General features: G+C 40.4%; 1 protein-coding gene across 1 annotated transcript; it reads left to right on the forward strand.

Annotated features, from left to right (window-relative positions):
* Positions 1-14,333: 14,333 nt before the first annotated feature.
* LOC143364134 (uncharacterized) lies at positions 14,334-17,342 on the forward strand. Its single transcript, XM_076804631.1, has 7 exons — positions 14,334-14,382; positions 14,504-14,842; positions 15,189-15,604; positions 15,655-15,814; positions 15,866-16,159; positions 16,244-17,222; positions 17,282-17,342. Exons 1-7 carry the CDS (start codon positions 14,334-14,336, stop codon positions 17,340-17,342), a joined length of 2,298 nt encoding a protein of 765 aa, XP_076660746.1.
* The last annotated feature ends 2,769 nt before the right edge of the window (positions 17,343-20,111 follow it).

Genomic DNA, 20,111 nt, shown 5'->3' on the forward strand with positions numbered 1-20,111 from the left:
ATGTAGACTAGAAAAAGCACTATATGGATTGAGGGAAAGTCCAAGAGCTTGGTACGAGAGTTTTAATAAGTTTTTGATAAAGATAGGATTTGAAAGGAGTAATATAGATTACTGCCTATACACTCTAAACGAAGGAAAAGATACGGTCTATTTACTTACATTCGTAGATGATTTATTGATCTGTAGCATAAGCAAAAAGAAAATACAAGACATTAAGAAAATATTATCTGACAAGTTTAAAATGAAAAGCTTTGGTGAAATAAAAGAATATCTAGGGATTAACGTAGAATATGATTATCATAAAAATGAAATGAATCTAAGCCAAACTAAATATATTGAGTCATTGGCAAACAAGTTTAAGTTGCAAAGTAGTAAAATATATAATACTCCCATGGAAACGAATCTGAAAATTGAACAGGGTGATGTATGTGAGAGTGCTATTAAGTATAGGAATCTGATTGGTGCATTATTATACATAAGCTCAGGTACCAGACCTGATATAAGTTATAGCGTTAACTATTTAAGTAGATTTCAAAATTGTTAATTAAAATTAAGGTATAAGAAAAATGAAAAGGTTGAGATTCTTGATTGCTATGTCGATGCCGATTGGGCAGGTGATGTTGTTGACCGGAAGTCCATAACGGGCTATGTAATTCGACTGTATGGTAATGTAATTTATTGGAAGTCAAGAAAACAAAAATGTGTAACGAAAGCCTTGACGTTTGCCGAGTATGTTGCATTATCAGAAGCAGTTGACAAACTGATATTTATAAAGGAAGTAGTTAAGATATTCACTTTAAGGATAGACAACCCCATTAAGATTTATGAAGATAATTCTGGAACGATAGATATAGCTAATTATGGAAACTTCACGAAAAATTCAAAACACATAGAAATACATTACCATTATGTGCATGAGTATGTAAAAGGAAATACCATTGATGTAACGAAAGTAAATTCTGATGAAAATATTGCGGATATATGTACCAAAGCCTTGTGTAAAGAAAAACTTGAAAAATTCAGGAAATTGATAAATGTGAAGTAAGGGAAATAGGTACAATATAAATGTAAGGAGGCGTGTGAAAAGATGAATACATTTATCTTGTACGAATGATCGAGAAAGAGAGAGAGAGAGAGAGAGAGAGAGAGAGAATGATAGGCTCTCACTCCAGAGCATCGCGGAATGGAGCGTGTACGCATGTCCGAGCGAAAAACAAGCGAATGGGTAACAGGAAAGAAACGCGAAGGACACGAGGTTGTAGTCGTTGTGTAGAGACAGAAGTATATGTAGCGCCAAAGATTATTCTCATTAAATAACTATTATATTATTCTCATTAAATAACTATTATATTGTTAACAATAAGACGTCTTTCTCGAGACGTCGTTTTTGCGTCCGAAATAAGACGTCTTTAAGACGTTTCATTTCAGACGTCGTTAAGACGCCTTTCCCGAGACGTTTTTAAGACGTTTCATTTCAGACATCCTTAAAGATGTCTTTTTCGAGACTAAATAAATGGTATTGTCTAGGTAATTTAAAAATAGCAATTAATTTAACTTTCATTTTTATTACAATTTGTTTCTCGTTGTTCATTCCATCTGTACATGTCTCATGATTATTACGTACATTTCTCTCTCAAAGTCTTTATTTTACAAATAAACCATTTTTAACATAATTTTACTAGTTAATTAATGTAACTATTATTACCGCTCAGTTAACGAACACGCGAAGTCTAAACTGGTGACCCCGACGTGATATTTTTCTTAATTTCAACCTTCATTCAATTCGTTCGTAGTTTCGCGTATAACGTTCAAAAAGTGCGTCCCAATCATGCCGATCTCTCGCTCTCCAATTCCGGGACAATTTACGGATTCACTCCCTCAGGATGATTTCGGACCTCCGCCAGATAATGTGACGGATCATGGAAACCAGAGACGGGACTCGTTTGAGAGTTGTTCTGATACAGAATTGTTCGACGCTGCTGCGAAGCTACGAGTAGACGCTGTGGCTGGTTGTCGCCTTCCGCCCTTCTGGAGAACAAATCCGGAACTGTGGTTCTTCCAAGTAGAAGCAGCTTTCGGAATCCATCGTATAAGGTCGGACGAGTCGAAATACAATCTGGTATTATCAAAGCTGGATCAAGACTCTCTCCAGGAGGTGACCGACATAGTCAAGTCCCCGCCGCCAACTGGAAAATATGAAAATTTAAAGGCGGCCATTCTGCGCCAATTCGTAGACTCCACGGATCGCCAATTACACAGACTTCTCACGCAATTAGAGCTCGGAGATAAGAAACCATCACAGCTGCTCCGTCGAATGAAAGCTCTGGCGGGAGACCGCGTATCCGAGTTGTTGTTGCGAGTTAAGTGGTTGGATTTACTGCCAGGCAATATTCAACGTCCCTTGAGGATTTTCAAGGCGGCTGATCTTGAAGAATTGGCTATTGCTGCAGACGAACTTGTTGGAGGTTCGTCAACCAGTTGTTTTGTTTCGGCGGTGGGATCCCGTGTGCGCCCGCATTCACCAACCCATATGCCTCGAAGTTTACCCTCTTCAATTTCACCTGCTCGGCAAGACGAATTAACGTCAACTGTAGCCAACATTAACACTTCGCTGATACAGATCATTGAACAAAATCGACAGTTACTGGAAAAGGTTTCCGTCCTTTCAAGAGGGGGTTCTTACGGACGCTCAGATGATCGAGCCCGCAGTCCAGCCCGTGCACGTTCCCCTGCCTCCCTCACCTCAGGTTTCTGCTTCTATCATAGGCGTTATGGGATGGATGTCAACAAGTGCGAACAGCCGTGTTCTTTCAAACCGATAACACAAGTGATAGGCCATTCGGAAAACTAGAAGAACCGGCATTAGTACAGGCGGCTGATGCCGGCAGCAGTTTTCAAGAAAATCGTCTCCATGTTCACGATAGACAATCCGGTATGAGATTTCTTGTGGACTCTGGCTCAGTGGTATCCCTCCTGCCACGTTCAGCTGTCAAGAGATCCCTAACTCCACAGAGGCTTGTCTTATCAGCAGCAAATTCGACTTCCATTCCTACTTTCGGCCTCCAAATGATCGAGCTCAACCTGGGTCTCCGCCGGTCCATTAAATGGCCTTTCATTATTGCTGGAGTTGCATCAGCCATCATCGGTGCTGATCTTCTTGCCCATTATGGTCTTCTAGTGGATGTCAAGCGTCGACGCATCCTGGACCCTCTGACCTCTATCACGTCCACAGGGGATTTCGCGCCGGCCCATATTCATTCTGTCTCACTGGTGGAGAGCGGCAACTCACCGGGTCCCGTTCCATGTGAAATAATTTCTAAATTAATCACTGAATTCAGCGATTTAACTGTTTTCATCAGCACCGCCACGCGGATTAAGGATCCGTTGGTCCAGCACCACATCCATACAGAGGGACCCCCGGTTTTCGAGCGGCCCCGCAGACTGTCTGGGGAAAGACTTGCTGCTGCCAAGGCAGAATTCGGTCCGTTGCTCGACGGAGGCATCATTCGTCCGTCGTCAAGCCAATGGGCTAGCCCTCTGCACATGGTAAGGAAATCTTCCGGAGCTTGGCGTACCACAGGAGATTATCGCCGACTGAACGCTGTCACCATTCCCGATCGCTACCCTTTACCGATCATTGAAGACCTCCTCCAGGACTGTCACGATTGTTCAATTTTTTCAACCATCGACTTGCAGAAGGCTTACCATCAGATTCCGGTTGCGACAGAAGACATCGCCAAGACGGCTATTACCACTCCCTTTGGCTTGTTCGAGTACTTGGGTATGCCTTTTGGCCTACGGAACGCCTCGCAGACATTTCAACGCTTCATGGACTGGCTGTTCCGTTCCATGCCCTTTGTGCGTTGCTACCTGGATGATCTTTTCGTGATGTCAAGATCTATCGACGAAGACACGCGTCATCTTCGGCTTGTCTTCGAGGTGCTGCGAGGGGCCAAACTGACGATCAATCTGCAGAAATGTGTTTTTGCGCAACCTGAGGTCATTTATCTGGGCTACTCAATTTCCAAGGAGGGCTATCGCCCCCCTCCTGCCAAAATCAAAGCAATAGAAAATTTTCCCAAACCGGAGACCAACACACAACTCCGGCGTTTTCTTGGAATGCTGAATTATTACAGGCGTTGTATTGCGGATGCTGCTCGTATCCAGGCACCGTTAAATGACCTCCTCATTGGAACCGCCAAGTCCTCCAAAAAGCCGCTGGCATGGACACCGAGTGCGGAACAGGCAGTCCAATGGTATGGTGGAGAGGTTTCACCGATCCCTCAAGGCTGCCTTGATGTGTAGTCCTGAGACTCCTTGGCCGGATCTCCTTCCGACAGTTTTACTGGGTTTACGCAGCGCCTTCAAGGAGGACTTGCAAGCTTCACCGGCGGAGATGCTTTACGGCTGCAACCTGCGTATTCCGGGTGAATTTTTTGTTAAAGGGGACACCCCTACAGAACCTCCTATTTTTGTATCCAGGCTCCGCGATTTGATGAGAAGGATCAAACCAGTTCCTGCGTCCAGGCACAGCAATTTACATCCTTTTCCCCATAAGGACCTTGATACTTGTTCGCACGTTTTCAAAAGGGTGGATTCTATACGGAAACCTTTGGATCCACCTTACACCGGCCCACACGAGGTAGTGAAGAGGATCAACGATAAAACTTTCGTTATTAAATTCAGAGGCACAGTTAAGACGGTTTCAACAGACTGCCTCAAGCCGGCCTTCCTGGAATCAACCGCATCACCTAACATCTCGACACCATTGACACCATCACAACATCCATCCTCACCGACCGCCACACCGTCACGAAGAGTTTCGTTCCCTTCGCCCCCTGCGAAGGTCTCTGAGGGGGGAGTGGTTGTGGCGCCTCAGCAACGCGTAGTTTCTCCCGCGTGCCGTCCTGGCGCTTCGAACACTCCGAGAAGGAGAAAACAAGTCTTGAAGCCGCGGCCGCTTTTTCTCATTGATCACTCCTGAAGACGTTTACCATTGTTTGCATTTGAGGATGCACCCTAATCGCGGCCTTCTTGCTTCCTCCTTCTCTTTTCTTGTTTAATGTTGTTTGTTTAATGTTGTCTAGGTAATTTAATAATGTTGTTTAGGTGTTCTTCCAATTCGCGTCATTACCGGGCGTCCACGCTCACGATTCTTTTTTTTGTTTTCTTATGTAACCAGGCCGGTGGAGAGACAGGCTCTCACCGTGAACCCGTCGCCGGACCATCGGGGAATCCGGGCGACCGGACTTAAGAATAAAGTATCACTGTTTTTTTTTTCACTTTAATTTAGCGTTCCTCATTTAGTCACCTTGTCCTCCCTCCCCAAAGAACCCTGGCCGCTGAGCCAATCCGGGGAGGGCCCGCACGCCTCGCAGCGCTTCCCGCACGAGGCGTGAACCGTTACAAGGTCATATACAATATTGTATAATATGTCATTGAAGAGGTCGTCACCCCTACTATTACATCGCGATTAGAAAAAAATATAGTTGCATTAAAAAAGTGATGATCTTGATATCTAGAAAAAATGACCTTGAAAAAAGTTTTTTCCAAATCATTGTATTGCCCCTTCGGTTAGGTTAATATTGTCCTATAACGTTTTCTTCTATCATTAATACTAAGCGAGATGTTCAAGGTGGTCAAGTTAGCTTGGACACCCTGTATTACATTCATAGTTATACATCATTCTGTTTCTGTAATTAGTATATCTTTTTAATCAAAACATTTTATTTTCAGCCGCTTGTTCGCAGTTTATTACTGAGGAATCGCAGGGGGAAGCGGTTCCAGTAAATTATGATGAGCAGTGCAGTACTGGTAAGTTAAGAAAAATATTTTTTAGAGATAAATAAGTTCTTTTAAAAAATATAATATCTAACAAATAATCAGTAGGAGAGCAAACGGGGAATGCGTGCTGTCAGGGATGTCAAAAGCGAGACGTTGAAATGAAGACGGTAATAGAACAGAACCAATTAATAAGGGTTCTGCTGACCGAGCTGTTAGCGGAGGTACGCTCCATCAAGGAGGCCCAGTCGAACAAAGGAAGTGGGACACCAAGCAACATCTCCTTCCTCCGAAAATTCGATACATTAAAATTTCCTTAAAATTCTTTGTCGGATGTCCCATTGCCGGAAGAAATTCTGAACAATCGGGACGAATTTGAAAACGCAGTAAGCCAAATTTACAGATGTTATAAATAAATTAAAAGTAATTGACATTTCGTTTTCATTGAATTAAAAGAATGTACTATTAATAAATTTTTATTTTAGGTTACGGAAATGTATAAAATAGGTGGTAATACCATTGAGAGCGATTTGAAACGGCAAAGGTGACAGGTCGATCAAAGAGCAATTTTCGCGGAGTGATCTCTATAGAGAATAGCGGGAGTACAAAGGAATCTAATTCCAGTTTAAATATACGAGGCAATTAGCCACGCGGTGACTATTAGTTCGTTGTTATATAACAATTAAATAGTAACAGTGTGGTGAAGTGCCGACCCGACCAGGAAAGGGCTCGAGTGGCCAGCTAGGCGGGGAAAGAGCTTTAGCCCAGCGTTTAAAGCTGTTTAGAGGGGTAAGCGTTTTTAGAAATATTTAATAAATAGGTTAGTATATAAATAAAATTAAAAAATTAGAATACCGTAGCAGTAGGCTTATCTATAGGGTTTAGTACACGAAAATTAAGGGTTAGGATTAAAATTACACAGTTTGGATAATTTAAAACAGGTCTAAAATAGGTTAGAATAAAAATAGTTTAGTACAGGTTGTTTCAATATAGCCGGAATAGGCTATTTTAGCTGGTTTATGGGGTTTCTACAAAAATAAATAGGATTTTAGGGAAAAAGATCAGGGGAATCAAAACTATACAGGACAAGGAACAAACTTGCCTATATAAAAATTTTTCGTCTGAGGCTCCTGAAAGGGTTAATTAAAATTAAACACAGGAAAAAATCATCCGATTCCGGAAATTTTTTAGGAGGTGGTTTTGGGCACGATTTGGAACATTTTTGGTTCTACAGGACGTTACAAGTTTGGTGGCCCGACGGTTATTATTAAATAACTATTCAACCAAAATAGCTGTCGGGAAGGTCCAAACGGAATGGGAAGGTTCAGGGCCCTCCGGACCCGCCACCTAATTTTCATAAATACCGGGTGCTCCATTAAAATCAACCTCAGGTAAATACCCGAGTTGGGGCTTGAAACTCGGTGGGGTGTTATAGACATCCAGGAGGGAAAACGCTCCCGACAATCGAAATCGATCGATTACGATTGCCGGCGGGTCGGATTTCCGATCGGACCACCGGGGGCCGAGATAACGAGGTCACCCGGTAGAAGCAGTGATATCTTTGATAGACGCAAGATATACGATCGGTGCGCCCAAGTAAGGGCTATACGCAGCAAAAGGAACTTTCCAGCTAGCTCAAATAGTAGCCGAGTAATCGAAGGCCAAACCTTTTTTGTAAGCCGGGCACCGGGTAGATAGGTAGCGACAGCTACGAGCGGATCGGAGCGCACACCAAACAAGGTAGCGAAATATAAGAGCAGGCGCGTTTAGAACAAAAATCCGCGAAAACGCGTATACGCGCCTAGGGGCTCCCCTGGGGGCTGGTAGCGAAGGATTCGAGCGGAAACCTTCGTGAACAAGGGAGTTTTTGGACCAGGATAGGGCCAGTCAGGCAAATTTCGGCAGATAAGGGTACTAGGGGTTAGGACAAGGGCCTAGGGACGCGAAGGGCATAAAAAAGAAATTTTTTATTTTTTTTTCTCAAAATTTCGAATTCCTGCTTTTTCCGAAAAGTTAGGCCGGTACTTCGCCTAGGACAAAAAAGGTATAGATTTCCGTCCCATTTCCTGAAGAAATTCATGTAAGTGAGGGGAGAAATCCTACAGGAGTATTTAAACAAGCGATTATAGTAATATAAGAGAGGAGAGAGAGAGTGAATTAAGATAAGTGCGTTAGAAAATAAGAGTGCGAATGCGAAACATTTTCTTCCTTTTTTATTTTTGTACAGTTAATCTATAAGGCGATTTTTTCTCGAGTACGAAACGTAGAGTAGATATAAGCAAACATAGAATATTACACCGATTTTGTACAAGAGATTCAAGGAGATTGAATAAATAGACGACCAATAGAAAAAAAAAAAAGGTGGTAATACCATGTATTCCTTTGTAAAAAGGATCCTTACCACGCTATTTACGAACGACGTTGCTCTGGAATACAGCTGGATGGGGAAGAAGGGGAAAAAGCCCTTCCACTGCATGAAAATTGCGGAGCTCGTAATATGTAATTATCACTCTTAATTTGGTATTGCTATAATAACGATGATTCATATGCAAATCACTAAAAAAAGAAACTCTTATTCAAGGTGCTGCAGAAAGGGCGAAAATAAACGGCAGTCGGCGAGACACCGAAGTAGCCATTCAACTATGGTTGAAGAGGGCAGCCGACCGAAAGAATGTAATACAAAAAAAATTTTAGTTTTGTTTTAATTTTAATTTTAATTTTAATTTTAATTTTAATTTTAATTTTAATTTTAATTTTAATTTTAACGTATTTAATATTATGCGTTTAATTTGTTTCATGTTAATTTTAAGTTTAAGTTGAAGGAGTATTATTCGTTTAATTTGTTTAACCCTTTTAGTGCCGGAGGCCGATATGTCGGCCCTTGATGCACTGGCGAAAAGTGCCAGAGTTGATATATCGGTCCGCACCTTGTAGCGCTTTACTATTCGCATTGCGAGAGAACTCTATCTCACAATAAATTTATACTACGTTATAAATGGTCTAATTTCATTACGAGAGAATTAAAATAAATAGTTTTTCGGTTTAACTTTCCCTTATATTCTATATGTTATATTACCTATAACAATTACTTGTTTCGGATGAGATAATCCGTCCGGCGCCTACCATGTATCTTGGAGTTATTCTTTATGTTTGTTGTGCAATATTATTTATTTTGTTACAAAATATATTGGAAATGAAAACACGAATTATATACTTTGTAATAAACGGTCTATATAAAGTTATGATAAAAAGATGACTTTTCGTATGTGCAATTACGGTTTGAAAGAGAGAACTTAATTTTTCTTTTCTTTATGATCACTTACACCTTTGTTATTTATGTCATTTTCAATGAATATAGAAAAATTAGCGCCACTGTTTTATTCTCTATTTCGTCCTTAATACACTGCTTTTTGAATTATGTAAATGTTGCTTTTCGTTTAGTTTTTATGAGTCTTTTTCCAAACCCTAGTAAAATCGTGAAATTCGGCCGGTTATCTTCGCATAGGCACATCTTTTTCGCCCGGCACTAAAGGGTTAATGTTAATTTTAAGTTTAACTTTAAGGAGTATTATTCGTTTAATTTGTTTAATGTTAATTTTAAGTTTCATAAATAATAAAATGAATATACTTTGAACTCGTTTTTCTTTAAAAATTTTTTTCTCTCCCAATCCCTAATTAATCCCTATTTAATCCCTATTTAATTGCATTTTACTAAAATTTATGAACGTCTTAAAGACGTCTTTAAGACGTACAGTTTTATAACAAAGACGTTCCAGAGACGTTCACAAGACGTTCGGAAGACGTTCGTAGGACATTCAAGACGTCTTTAAGACGTCTGAATGTCCATCGACAGACGTCTTTAAGACGTCTTTAAGACGTCTCTGTGCTATCTGGGTCGGTTCTATCTTAAAACTATTTTTTAGATATAATAAGATAAGGAACACTCCGCTTTCTCCGACACGATAAGATAAGAACACCCGCTTCATCCCGACAACATATTCAAAGAGCTTCGAAGTCGATGTCGTGTGACTTCTTATGCAGAATTACCGATAGATATGTATTCATAGAATTACTCAATAACATATTTTCCCTTCTGTTATATGACTTCTTACTGTATTTCTAAATACCTTTGCTATTTTTCAATTTCAATTTGAAAACCCTACGAACTTTCATCCCTACCCAATATCATGTGATAATGATATTTTATAGTGTATTGTGTTTTTGTTTGTAATGTAGATGGAACAGATTCCCACCGACACAGCGGCAGTGGTGCCAGCACCGGCGGCGGTGGTGCCAGCACCACCGACGGCTCCAGCAACGCTGTCACTACCGGCGGCAGTGACGGCGGCCGTCGCCCGCCTTACGATTGGGAGGCCAATCGCAAATGTAGTGAGTAGACGGTATATTTTATCATTCGTAAAGATTTATTATTTATTTCTAAAACGTTACATTTAATTTCCAACAGAAAATTGAAAACGGCCGCGGCGGCGTTACCAACCCATCCGCTGCCTCGGCATCAACGCCTCTCCCCCCCCCCCCCCAACCAAGCCCCGTCATCCAAATGACGGAAGAAATGCTTGTGAGTTAGAAAAACATAAAAATATGTTATATATATGTTAAATATAAATCTTGTATATAAATGTTGTGTACATGTTTCAGTCAAAGCTCATGAAAAACATCAGAAGAAATTCCTATCGAAGAGGGGGCCGGCGCGGTGGCCGCGGCTGGCGAGGCGGCTACAGGGGGCGCGGGGGGCGTGGCGGCAGCGGGGGCGTGGCAAAAAACATATTACAATAAATATGTAAAAAAAATATATTCTATTATGTTTTTTTATTTTCCTAACTTTTCCTTTTTCATATCATCCTCAAAATATGCATCCATTTTTTCCCCATTTTTTCTCCTCGCCGTTATCGAGGAATGATTCGCGGCATCCCGGACCCTTGCTATTCTCATCGGTACACGTGCACGCCGACCTGGCGGTGTGTGAGTGTGCCGAGGCACAGCTGTTTGAACGAAGCTACGGCAGGCATCATTCGACCGAATAATGCAAAATGTTGCTCAAAAATGCAAGAGTCGGACCTGTTTGATGGCGAGCGCTCTAGATTTATCTTTTATCTAGCGCTTTTGACTCCTGATGAGCCCCATCTTTGCATTATCGAGGAATGATTCGCGACATCCCGGACCCTTGCTATTCTCGTAGGTACACGTACACGTCGACCTGGCGGTGTGTGAGTGTTGCGCACGACTCTCATTCGAGCATAGTGACTGCTGACGACGACAATGATCGGAAAGAGAATACAGCGCTCGTAGCGAAAAATGCCGGAACTATATTTGAGCAAAATAATACATAGCTGTGGGATGGTTTTTCGGGGGCGGCAAATCCTTTGTTTAATACGTAATTATACAATATAATAGGCGTTGCATTGACATTGTATATGTCACCGCTAGAGCGCTCGCCGTCAACATTCTCAATAAGAACCCGGTTATTTAAGAAAATGTGTCCTTATATCTACATTCTTTATTTGAACTTCGAATAATTTTTTTATCTTTTATCTGTATCTTTTATTCGAAGGCTACGAATAACTTTTGCCGAGCGCCGAGCTTCAAAGACCCAGCGACGACAGACGACATACAATGTAAGCGGATGGAGAATCGCGCACGAATGAAAGTTTAAACTTTTAGATTTTTCAATATATCCTCATAAAATTGTGACGAGCGAATGGAGGGGATTTTCCTGATGAAAATGAGTTTAAATTCGAGTGTAATCGAACAATTTTCATTGATACGTAATGTTACGATAAAAATTACAATCTTATTGAAGATAGTCCAAATGATGTCGTGTTTGGACTCATTTTCATCGGGATATGCTCTACAACTGATTCGTATTAACAATATCATTCTAATTAAAAATATAAAAGCATAAATTGCCAATAATCCTCGATTCTCCATCTGCTTACATTGTAGGCTGTTGGTCGGTCGCTGGTCTTTGAAGTTCCGAGCTCGTAGATGCGCGAGATATCGGTGTGAAACAACTACCAATCCAATTGCAAAACTTCTTTATTTTTCATTATTCTTTTATGGGACTTGCGCCTACTAATTCGTGGCATTGTTCTGATTAAAATGACACTAAACACGGTACAAATTGGTCTGTATTTAGTATTTTTATCCGTAGATTTATTCGAAGGTTTCGAATAAATCTTCGGATAACTTTTGCCAGCTCGACGAATAAACGGCGATGACGCCCAATGAGGACCGACAGCGACTGCCAAACGACATACAATGTAAGCGGATGAAAAATCGAGCATTATTGGTAATTTATGGTTTTATGTTTTTAATCAGAACAATATTGTTAATACGAATGAGTTGTAGAGCTTATCCCGATCAAAATGCGTTCAAACACGACATCATTTGGTCTGTCTTTAATGAGATTGTAATTTTTATCGTAACATTACGTATCAATGAAACTTGTTCAATTACATTCTAAAAAAAATCTAAAAGTTTAAACTTTCATTCGTGCGCGATTCTCCATCCGCTTACATTGTATGTCGTCCGTCGTCGCTGGGTCTTTGAAGCTCGGCGCTCGGCAAAAGTTATTCCAAGATTTATTCGAAGGCTTCGAATAAAAGATACAGATAAAAGATGAAAAAATTATTTGAAGTTCGAATAAATCCGCTTCGAATGAAAAAAATTATCTTTACTTATTCGTCGGATAAATGTCATCGAATAAAATTATTTATTCGATACTCTTCGAATAAAGATACTTTCTTTATTCGAACATTCGAATGAGGAATAAAAATTTTTTTATCTTTTATTAGTTATTCGATATTTTTATTTAGATAAATATTTAGCCCAACTCTGCTCCGTGAGCTCAAGGTGGGCGGTATGTAGCGGCCAGATTGGGACATCTGGTTATGGCATGGGTATTGCTTTACGCTCTTGGAACGTGACTTTTGGGATTTTTAGAACTTAGACTTCCACTTAAAAGTCCCCAACACTCGCTCGGTCTTGAACCCAAAATCACAAACACCCGCTGCATCGCGCTCGACTGTGAAACAAGCATTAATTATATTTTTATTTAAACTTAGAAGTGGCAGTTCTAAAGTAATGATTAAAAATATATTCGGTCTGCAACATGAACAACAAGTGTCAGGATATTTCCATCAAATAATTTATGCAAAATCCAGAGCCGATCTCATTTTAAATGAAACAGCGTACGCACCAAGGAAACTTTTTGAAATAAAAGATTCTGAATTAGTAGTCATTTTTGATGGAACATATGTTAGACACGAGAAAAGTAAAAATAATGTATATCAAAGGAAATCATATTCTGGACAGAAGAAAACATCATTATGTAAACCGTTTACAATTTGTACAACAAATGGATATATTATTGACACGGCAGGACCATTTAATGGTACCATGTATGATGCATCATCAATCATGAAAATCTTATTAGAAGATCCTAACGGAATAAGTTCCTTTTTACAACCGAATGATATTTGCGTTGTGGACCGTGGTTTTCGCGATGTTGTCGAACAAATGGAAAATAAACGATATAATGTTTTAATGCCAGCTTGTAAAGGAAATCGAGCACAATTGACAACAGCAGAAGCAAATTCATCACGCTTTGTAAGAAAAATAAGATGGATTGTTGAAGCCGCCCATGGTGATATCGCACAAAAATATCGTTTATTACACCATAAAATGGATAATAAACTCCTACGTCATCTTAAATCATTGTGTCGAATAGCATCCTTTCTACACAATGAATTTGGTAAAAGATTAGATACCGATCCAGAAATAGATTTAATTATTGATTATATGAAGAAACAACGGATAAAAACAAACACGCTTCAGGAATTAGTACATAGAAGCAAAAAAATTAAGTCGTCGTAGAAAACCATTTACACCAATGACTGACAACGTTGTAATGGATTTTCCGGAAATGACTGAGAAAGATTTGAAAATCTTATTTACTGGTAAGGACATGCTTTAACACTAATCTTTATCCGTCTTGTATATGTATAACATTACCACATATAAAACTATATACCACTTATGTAATATTATGTGAAGGTACCTATCAATTAAGCCAGGCAGTATGCTATCTAGCGGAATTAATGAGGGATGACAATAAGAGCCGGAACTAGGGCGTGGCGAAGGTGGCACCTGCCACGGGAGCAACGGTCATAGGGGCGCAACGCACGCAGGTCTCGTGGGGGCGCTATGCCAAATTTTTTATTTACATGTACCGGAAAGGCGCGAATTTTTATTGGGTCCCGAGCGTCCGAGATTCCGAGGCCACGCGCCGCCCGCGCGCCGAGACGGCTCCCGTCCTAACGCCCAAGCCCAAGAAAGCCGTAGCGCCGCGCGCTGGTCTACGATTGGTCGTTCGGCGGGAAAACGCGAACGAGCGCGTAACGCGTAAGGGCGCGAGAAAGAAAACAAAAGATGATTTGCACGATACCGCAGCCGTCACGCGGACGACGACTGGACGGAGCACGGGCTACGCAGGAATATAGTGTGAATTCACATAATACTTAGTCTGACATATGGAAATTTATAACAATCAACATCACCGTTCCGATTCTTTGCCGATAGGTGCTTCACTCCTCAATAGAAGAAAGTTTCAAGTGAGTATATTGACTGGTTCCAGCAAAATTGTTCAAAATTCACGCTGAAATCAAACAACATTCCTTTGTATATATGTATTTGTTTATAGGAATGCCACCAAAGAAGAAATTATCAGGTGCTCAGTTCAAACAGATCCGCGAGGCGAAAAAGGCTGCAGCTGTAAAAAACAGCGGTAATATAGAGCAATTCTTCCCAAGAGAACTACCATCGACATCGAAAAACACAAATAACAAACTAAATATAGAACTCAATCTGCCTGAAAATATTGTACAAAACGTAGAATCCAACAGCTCAAACGGAATACCTACTGAGAATAATTCCGCAAATCAACAAAGATTAGAACACGATTGCGTAGTAGAAAATTCGATTGATGTTGATTTCTGTTGGAATTATGCTGATAAGTGGCGCTGCGAGCGTGTGATATCCGGTTTTGCGTGTCGCGTACCGATCTACGGATACTCTGATTTGTTACGGTTCTTCTAGAAAATTCGCTTGTGCGATCTTCTTGTTCGGCTATACGGAGCGTGCTCGACGTAAAGTTTCCTCTTCCGTTAAAGTTGTCGATATACGCGATATAGAACTTAAGGTTTATAGTGTCCACGTTTTGGTTAAGTAGTGACATACTTGTTACGAATATATATATATATATATATATATATATATATATATACATATATATATATATAGTCCTAGAATTCGCTGATTCAACCAGCGCTGCTAAGTACGAAAAGTTCGCACTTTTAATAATTTGAATAATCCTAAATCGTGGACAGTTAATAAGGACACTATCAAACTATATATTGAGCACGGTCCTATTAATGGCGACGATATTGTCATGTACCCGTTAACTAACAATAGACGTTTTGAGAGAAAGTGGTTCACGAGAACAATGACAAATGGAGAACAAGTACACAGGAACTGGTTGATCTACTGTAAACAGCTTGACTCTCTGTTTTGTTTCCCGTGCACACTGTTCAACGATGACAGAAGCAGCATTTGGTTGAGTGGTTTTAATGACTGGCAACATCTTAACCCCTATTTATCAAGACATGAAAGCTCTATATCTCATAGAGCAAATTATATAAAAATGAAGAAGTTTGAGAAGAAGTTGAAATGTGGCGGCTTCGTAGATGACCATTTACTCGAACAACTCGAAAAAGAAAAGGGAAAGTGGAGACATGTATTGAAAGTAATACTCGATGCAATTTTGCACTGCGTCAAAAACAATGAAGCTCTTAGAGGGACGAATTGATTAGCCATTACGACAGTAATATCAAAAAACATATTGACAGTCACAATAAAGGTGCAATCTCTTATTTTTCACCAAAAATACGAAACGAATTGATTGATTTGGCTGCCAAACAAGTTCAATCGCACATAATTCAAAATATAAAGAAAGGTAAATATTTTTCAATTCTCTTCGATTGTACGACCGACATATATCATAAAGAACAGATGGTTCAGATAATTCGGTACGTTCACATTGATTCAAATAAGAAATGTAAAATTGAAGAAAGCTTCATCACTTTCATTAACACTGAAGCAAAAACCGGAGAAGGTCTTTCGAGAGAAATTCTTGACAAACTAGCAGAAGATGGCTTGGAAATTGCAAATGTACGAGGTCAGTCTTACGATAACGGAGCTAATATGGCGGGCAAGTATAAAGGTGTGCAGGCACAAATAATAGCTTTGAATGAGAATGCACGATTCATACCATGCACTGCACATAGTTTAAATTTGATCGGTGTTAATGCTGCGAATATAATACCACAAATTCAAACTTTTTTTGGTATTGTCCAATAAACTTATAATTTTTTTGTTGGCTCAGCTGCTCGCTGGAAATTACTGCAAACCGAACTAAAAACCACGTTAAAGGGGTCTTGTGACACGCGATGGTCGTCAAAAGCAAATGCCGTGCATGCAATGAACTGCCAACTGCCAACAATCGTAAACATGCTTAAAAAAATGACAGAGTCTGATCAGAATACAGGGGACAAAATAGTACAAGCTAAGTCTATTTTAAAATCGATACAAACCTTTGAGTTTACAGGTCGACTAAAGTTTTGGGATTCGCTCCTGTCAAAAATCAACCGAATCAACCTAGCATTGCAAGACAAAAACTTCGATATTGCTCGAGCCACAGGAATGATTAAAGGTTTGCTGTCACAATTGACAATATACAGAGAAACTTTCTTCCCAACAATTTTACAATCATCTGCTGTGACAGCTGAAGAATTAGAAGTAACACCAGACTTTCAAGACACTCGAAAACGGAAAAAGAAGATGGTGGCAGGAGAAAAGGCGAAAGATGATTCTCAACATATAAGTGCCCAAACTCAATTTAAAGTAGAACTTACACAAGTTATTGACTCGATGATTACCAAAATTAATACCCGATTCGTCGCTCTGAATGAAGTTGCCGATGATTTCGCATTTCTGAGCGGCCAAGCGATTCTTGCCACCGATGTTACTCAGCTCACCAAAATGGCAGCCGATCTTGCTCTCAAATATCCAAATGACCTGGATCCGTATGAATTTTCATTAGAAATTGAGAGTTTCAAATTAAAAGCCACGACATTAATGAACGACCTCAAGGACAAGAGTATGAACCATTTCCAAGTATTGGAGAAAATATACGAATTATCGCTTGAAAATGTATATCCTAATATAATCACAGCTTTGAGAATATTCTTGTGCATGCCTGTGACGACGGCTACATGCGAACGTTCCTTCAGCAAGCTGAAGCTTATTAAATCGTATCTGCGCTCCTCTTTGGCTCAAGAACATTTGGCGAATATGTCTATTTTGTCAATTGAGAAAGAAATAGCAACCCGCCTCAATTACGATGAAATAATCAACCTATTAGCGGAAGGGAAACGGGGGAAGCTGGCGCGGCTATGTTTGGAAGAAATAAGAAGAAGGGATAGGGTAGGAGGGGTAAGAGATGGGTGGGAGAAGGAGAGGTGGGAGTTCTTTAAGGAGAGGGGATGGTCGGGGGAGGGAATAAATGAAATGATTGAGGAAAAAAGGGAGAGAATGAGTGAGGAAATAATTAAAAAGGAAAAGGAAAGACAAACAAAGGAAAGAAGGAGTAAGATAGAGGAGTCAAGGTCAAACAAGTGGTATGGGATGGTGAAAGTAGAGGGACTGCCGGGGTATCTTAAGAAAGGATGGGGGAAAAGTAGGTGGAAGAGAGTGGCGAGATTTAGGTTAGGATGCGCGATGAGGGGAGAGTGGTATTGGATGAATGAGGAGTAGAAAGCATGCAGAGTGTGCGGATGGGAGAATGAGACGTGGGAGCACGTGTGGGAAGTATGCATGAGAATGGATGAGGAAAAAGGGTGGCAGAAGAGAATGTGGGAGGTGTTGGAAGATGAGCGAGGAGGTGAGGAATGGATGAGAAGGGTGGAAGAGTGGAGAGAGGGGAGAAAGGAAAAGAGAGGAGTGGATGATGAGCGACCGGAAGAGAAGGTCCAAAGGGTAGGGGGGTAAATGTAAGACTATTATTATAAGGTCTTTTGTATTGTAGGAAATAGAGAGATAGATAGATAGATAGATAGATAGATAGATAGATAGATAGAGAGAGAGAGAGAGAGAGAGAGAGAGAGAGAGAGAGAGAGAGAAAGGAGGCACACAGATCTTCTACCTGAGGGCCATGGAAATTGCACATGGTCACCAGGAGGAGAAGACGGTGGATTTTCCCAAAAAGTCGAGTACCTGAGCGGCTATAAACAGACGGCTGGGTGGCAATTACGAGGGGCACAGTGGCCAACGGTTTTTAGCGGCTCAGGTCAAAAAAGGGCAACTGTCGTTTTGGGGAAAAGAAGCGACAGTGTCGAGCGCGAAGTGAAGAGTGTCACATCGAATGAACAGTGAGCTGAGATCATTGTATAGACTGGTTTTTTTCAAGTAAAGTTCCGAATCTCCTGACCACCCATCTTTTCCAAGTATATTTGTCCCCGCCCTACAGTATATAGAATTCTCTCTCTTTCTCTCTATATAGTTCATAAGCATAGTTAAGTTTTGTATAAGCTAGGTTAAATCATAAATATAAGGTCTATTGTATATATACTCTCTCTTTCTCGCTATATAGTATATAAGTCTAGTATAAGCTAAGTATAAGTTAGGTTAAGTTAGGTTAAGATAGGTAAGGATTAAGTTAGGTTAAGTGAAGATGGAAAGACGGAGATAGAAGCAGAAGGTGATGTAAGGAAAAAGAATTTGTAACCCTTAGGGGAGGCAAAAATAAAAGTATATATATACTTAACTGACCCGAAAATTTCAATGATATTAATAAAAAAAATCGATATTAAATTTGTACAAAGAAAATCATGTATCACAAGAAATTAAAAAATTCGTTGCTGAGAAGTAAATTAAATAGATTAAATACTTTCCTTACTTCCTGTGTAAATGAAAATATAATTATGGAAAATAGATACCTAATTTAAATAACATTACAGCCATACACGACTTACAGAGTGTGCCAGCGACAATGACAGTGTGGCCGACCATGGTGCGTGGGAACGTGGAATTTTCGGACGCGGAAATTCCATCCTTCTCAAGTGCGTACCATGGGAGGTCGGGTTGAGGGCCTGGTCATTTAAGTGACGATTGCCAGAACCTCGGCTCGACCGTTACAGTATCTTTAAGGGGGCCGGCAGGGTTTGAAATCCATATGCTTATGCATGGGTCAAAACCTTTTCAAACTATCGCTTCAATATTGCAATGAGCAGTTTAAAAGTGGTCACTTGTGTTTCCTAAAAGTCCAATTTATGTCTGTATAGAGCCCAAATTTCGAATTTCTACCTCATCGCGGAGTAATTAACAATATTCGGCAGAAAATTCGAATTCTGAAGCAAGTATGACGTCACAAGATGGCCGCCGCTGAGAGATTCTCTTAATTTCGCGAGATTTAGTGTTCGTATCGAAAAAAGGGCTCTATACAGACATAGCGAAGACATGTACAAACACGGTGGTATGCATTTTTAATTGATTACTTACTTATTTAAGACGTAAAATGACTAGAAAAAAAGGCACAATTTTGCGGTTCCGGTTACTAGCGCCACGGTCTCTCCGCGGCAAACACTGTACGTTGCGATAGAATACGGTCGATAATGCAGATCGATAGTACAGGTTTACGTATGTACGAAATGTATGCTGCCGAATATTGTTAATTACTCCGCGATGAGGTGGAAATTCGAAATTTGGGCTCTGTACAGACATGTATTGAACCTTTGGGAATGAAAATTGACCATTTATAAACTGCTCATTGCAATATTGAAGCGATAGTTTGAAAAGGTTTCTGACCCTTGCACTTGCCGCTACGCGGCTCGTAACGTCAGGCTTGTTTCGTACGCCTCGCGACCGGCGGCATGCTGCCGAATATTGTTAATTACTCCGCGATGAGGTGGAAATTCGAAATTTGGGCTCTGTACAGACATGTATTGAACCTTTGGGAATGAAAATTGACCATTTATAAACTGCTCATTGCAATATTGAAGCGATAGTTTGAAAAGGTTTCTGACCCTTGCACTTGCCGCTACGCGGCTCGTAACGTCAGGCTTGTTTCGTACGCCTCGCGACCGGCGGCATGCTGCCGAATATTGTTAATTACTCCGCGATGAGGTGGAAATTCGAAATTTGGGCTCTGTACAGACATGTATTGAACCCTTGGGAATGAAAATTGACCATTTATA

This window comes from Halictus rubicundus, unplaced genomic scaffold (assembly GCF_050948215.1).
Source record: "Halictus rubicundus isolate RS-2024b unplaced genomic scaffold, iyHalRubi1_principal scaffold0292, whole genome shotgun sequence".
Classification (NCBI taxonomy): domain Eukaryota; kingdom Metazoa; phylum Arthropoda; class Insecta; order Hymenoptera; family Halictidae; genus Halictus; species Halictus rubicundus.

Bases quoted from the DNA above. Each gene is read 5' to 3' on its own strand.
- LOC143364134 (XM_076804631.1), top strand. From the start codon at position 14,334: ATGGAAATTTATAACAATCAACATCACCGTTCCGATTCTTTGCCGATA. The intron at 14,383-14,503 runs GTGCTTCACTCC...ATTTGTTTATAG, and splicing joins TTCCGATTCTTTGCCGATAG to GAATGCCACCAAAGAAGAAA. The intron at 15,815-15,865 runs GTAAATATTTTT...TATATCATAAAG, and splicing joins AATTCAAAATATAAAGAAAG to AACAGATGGTTCAGATAATT.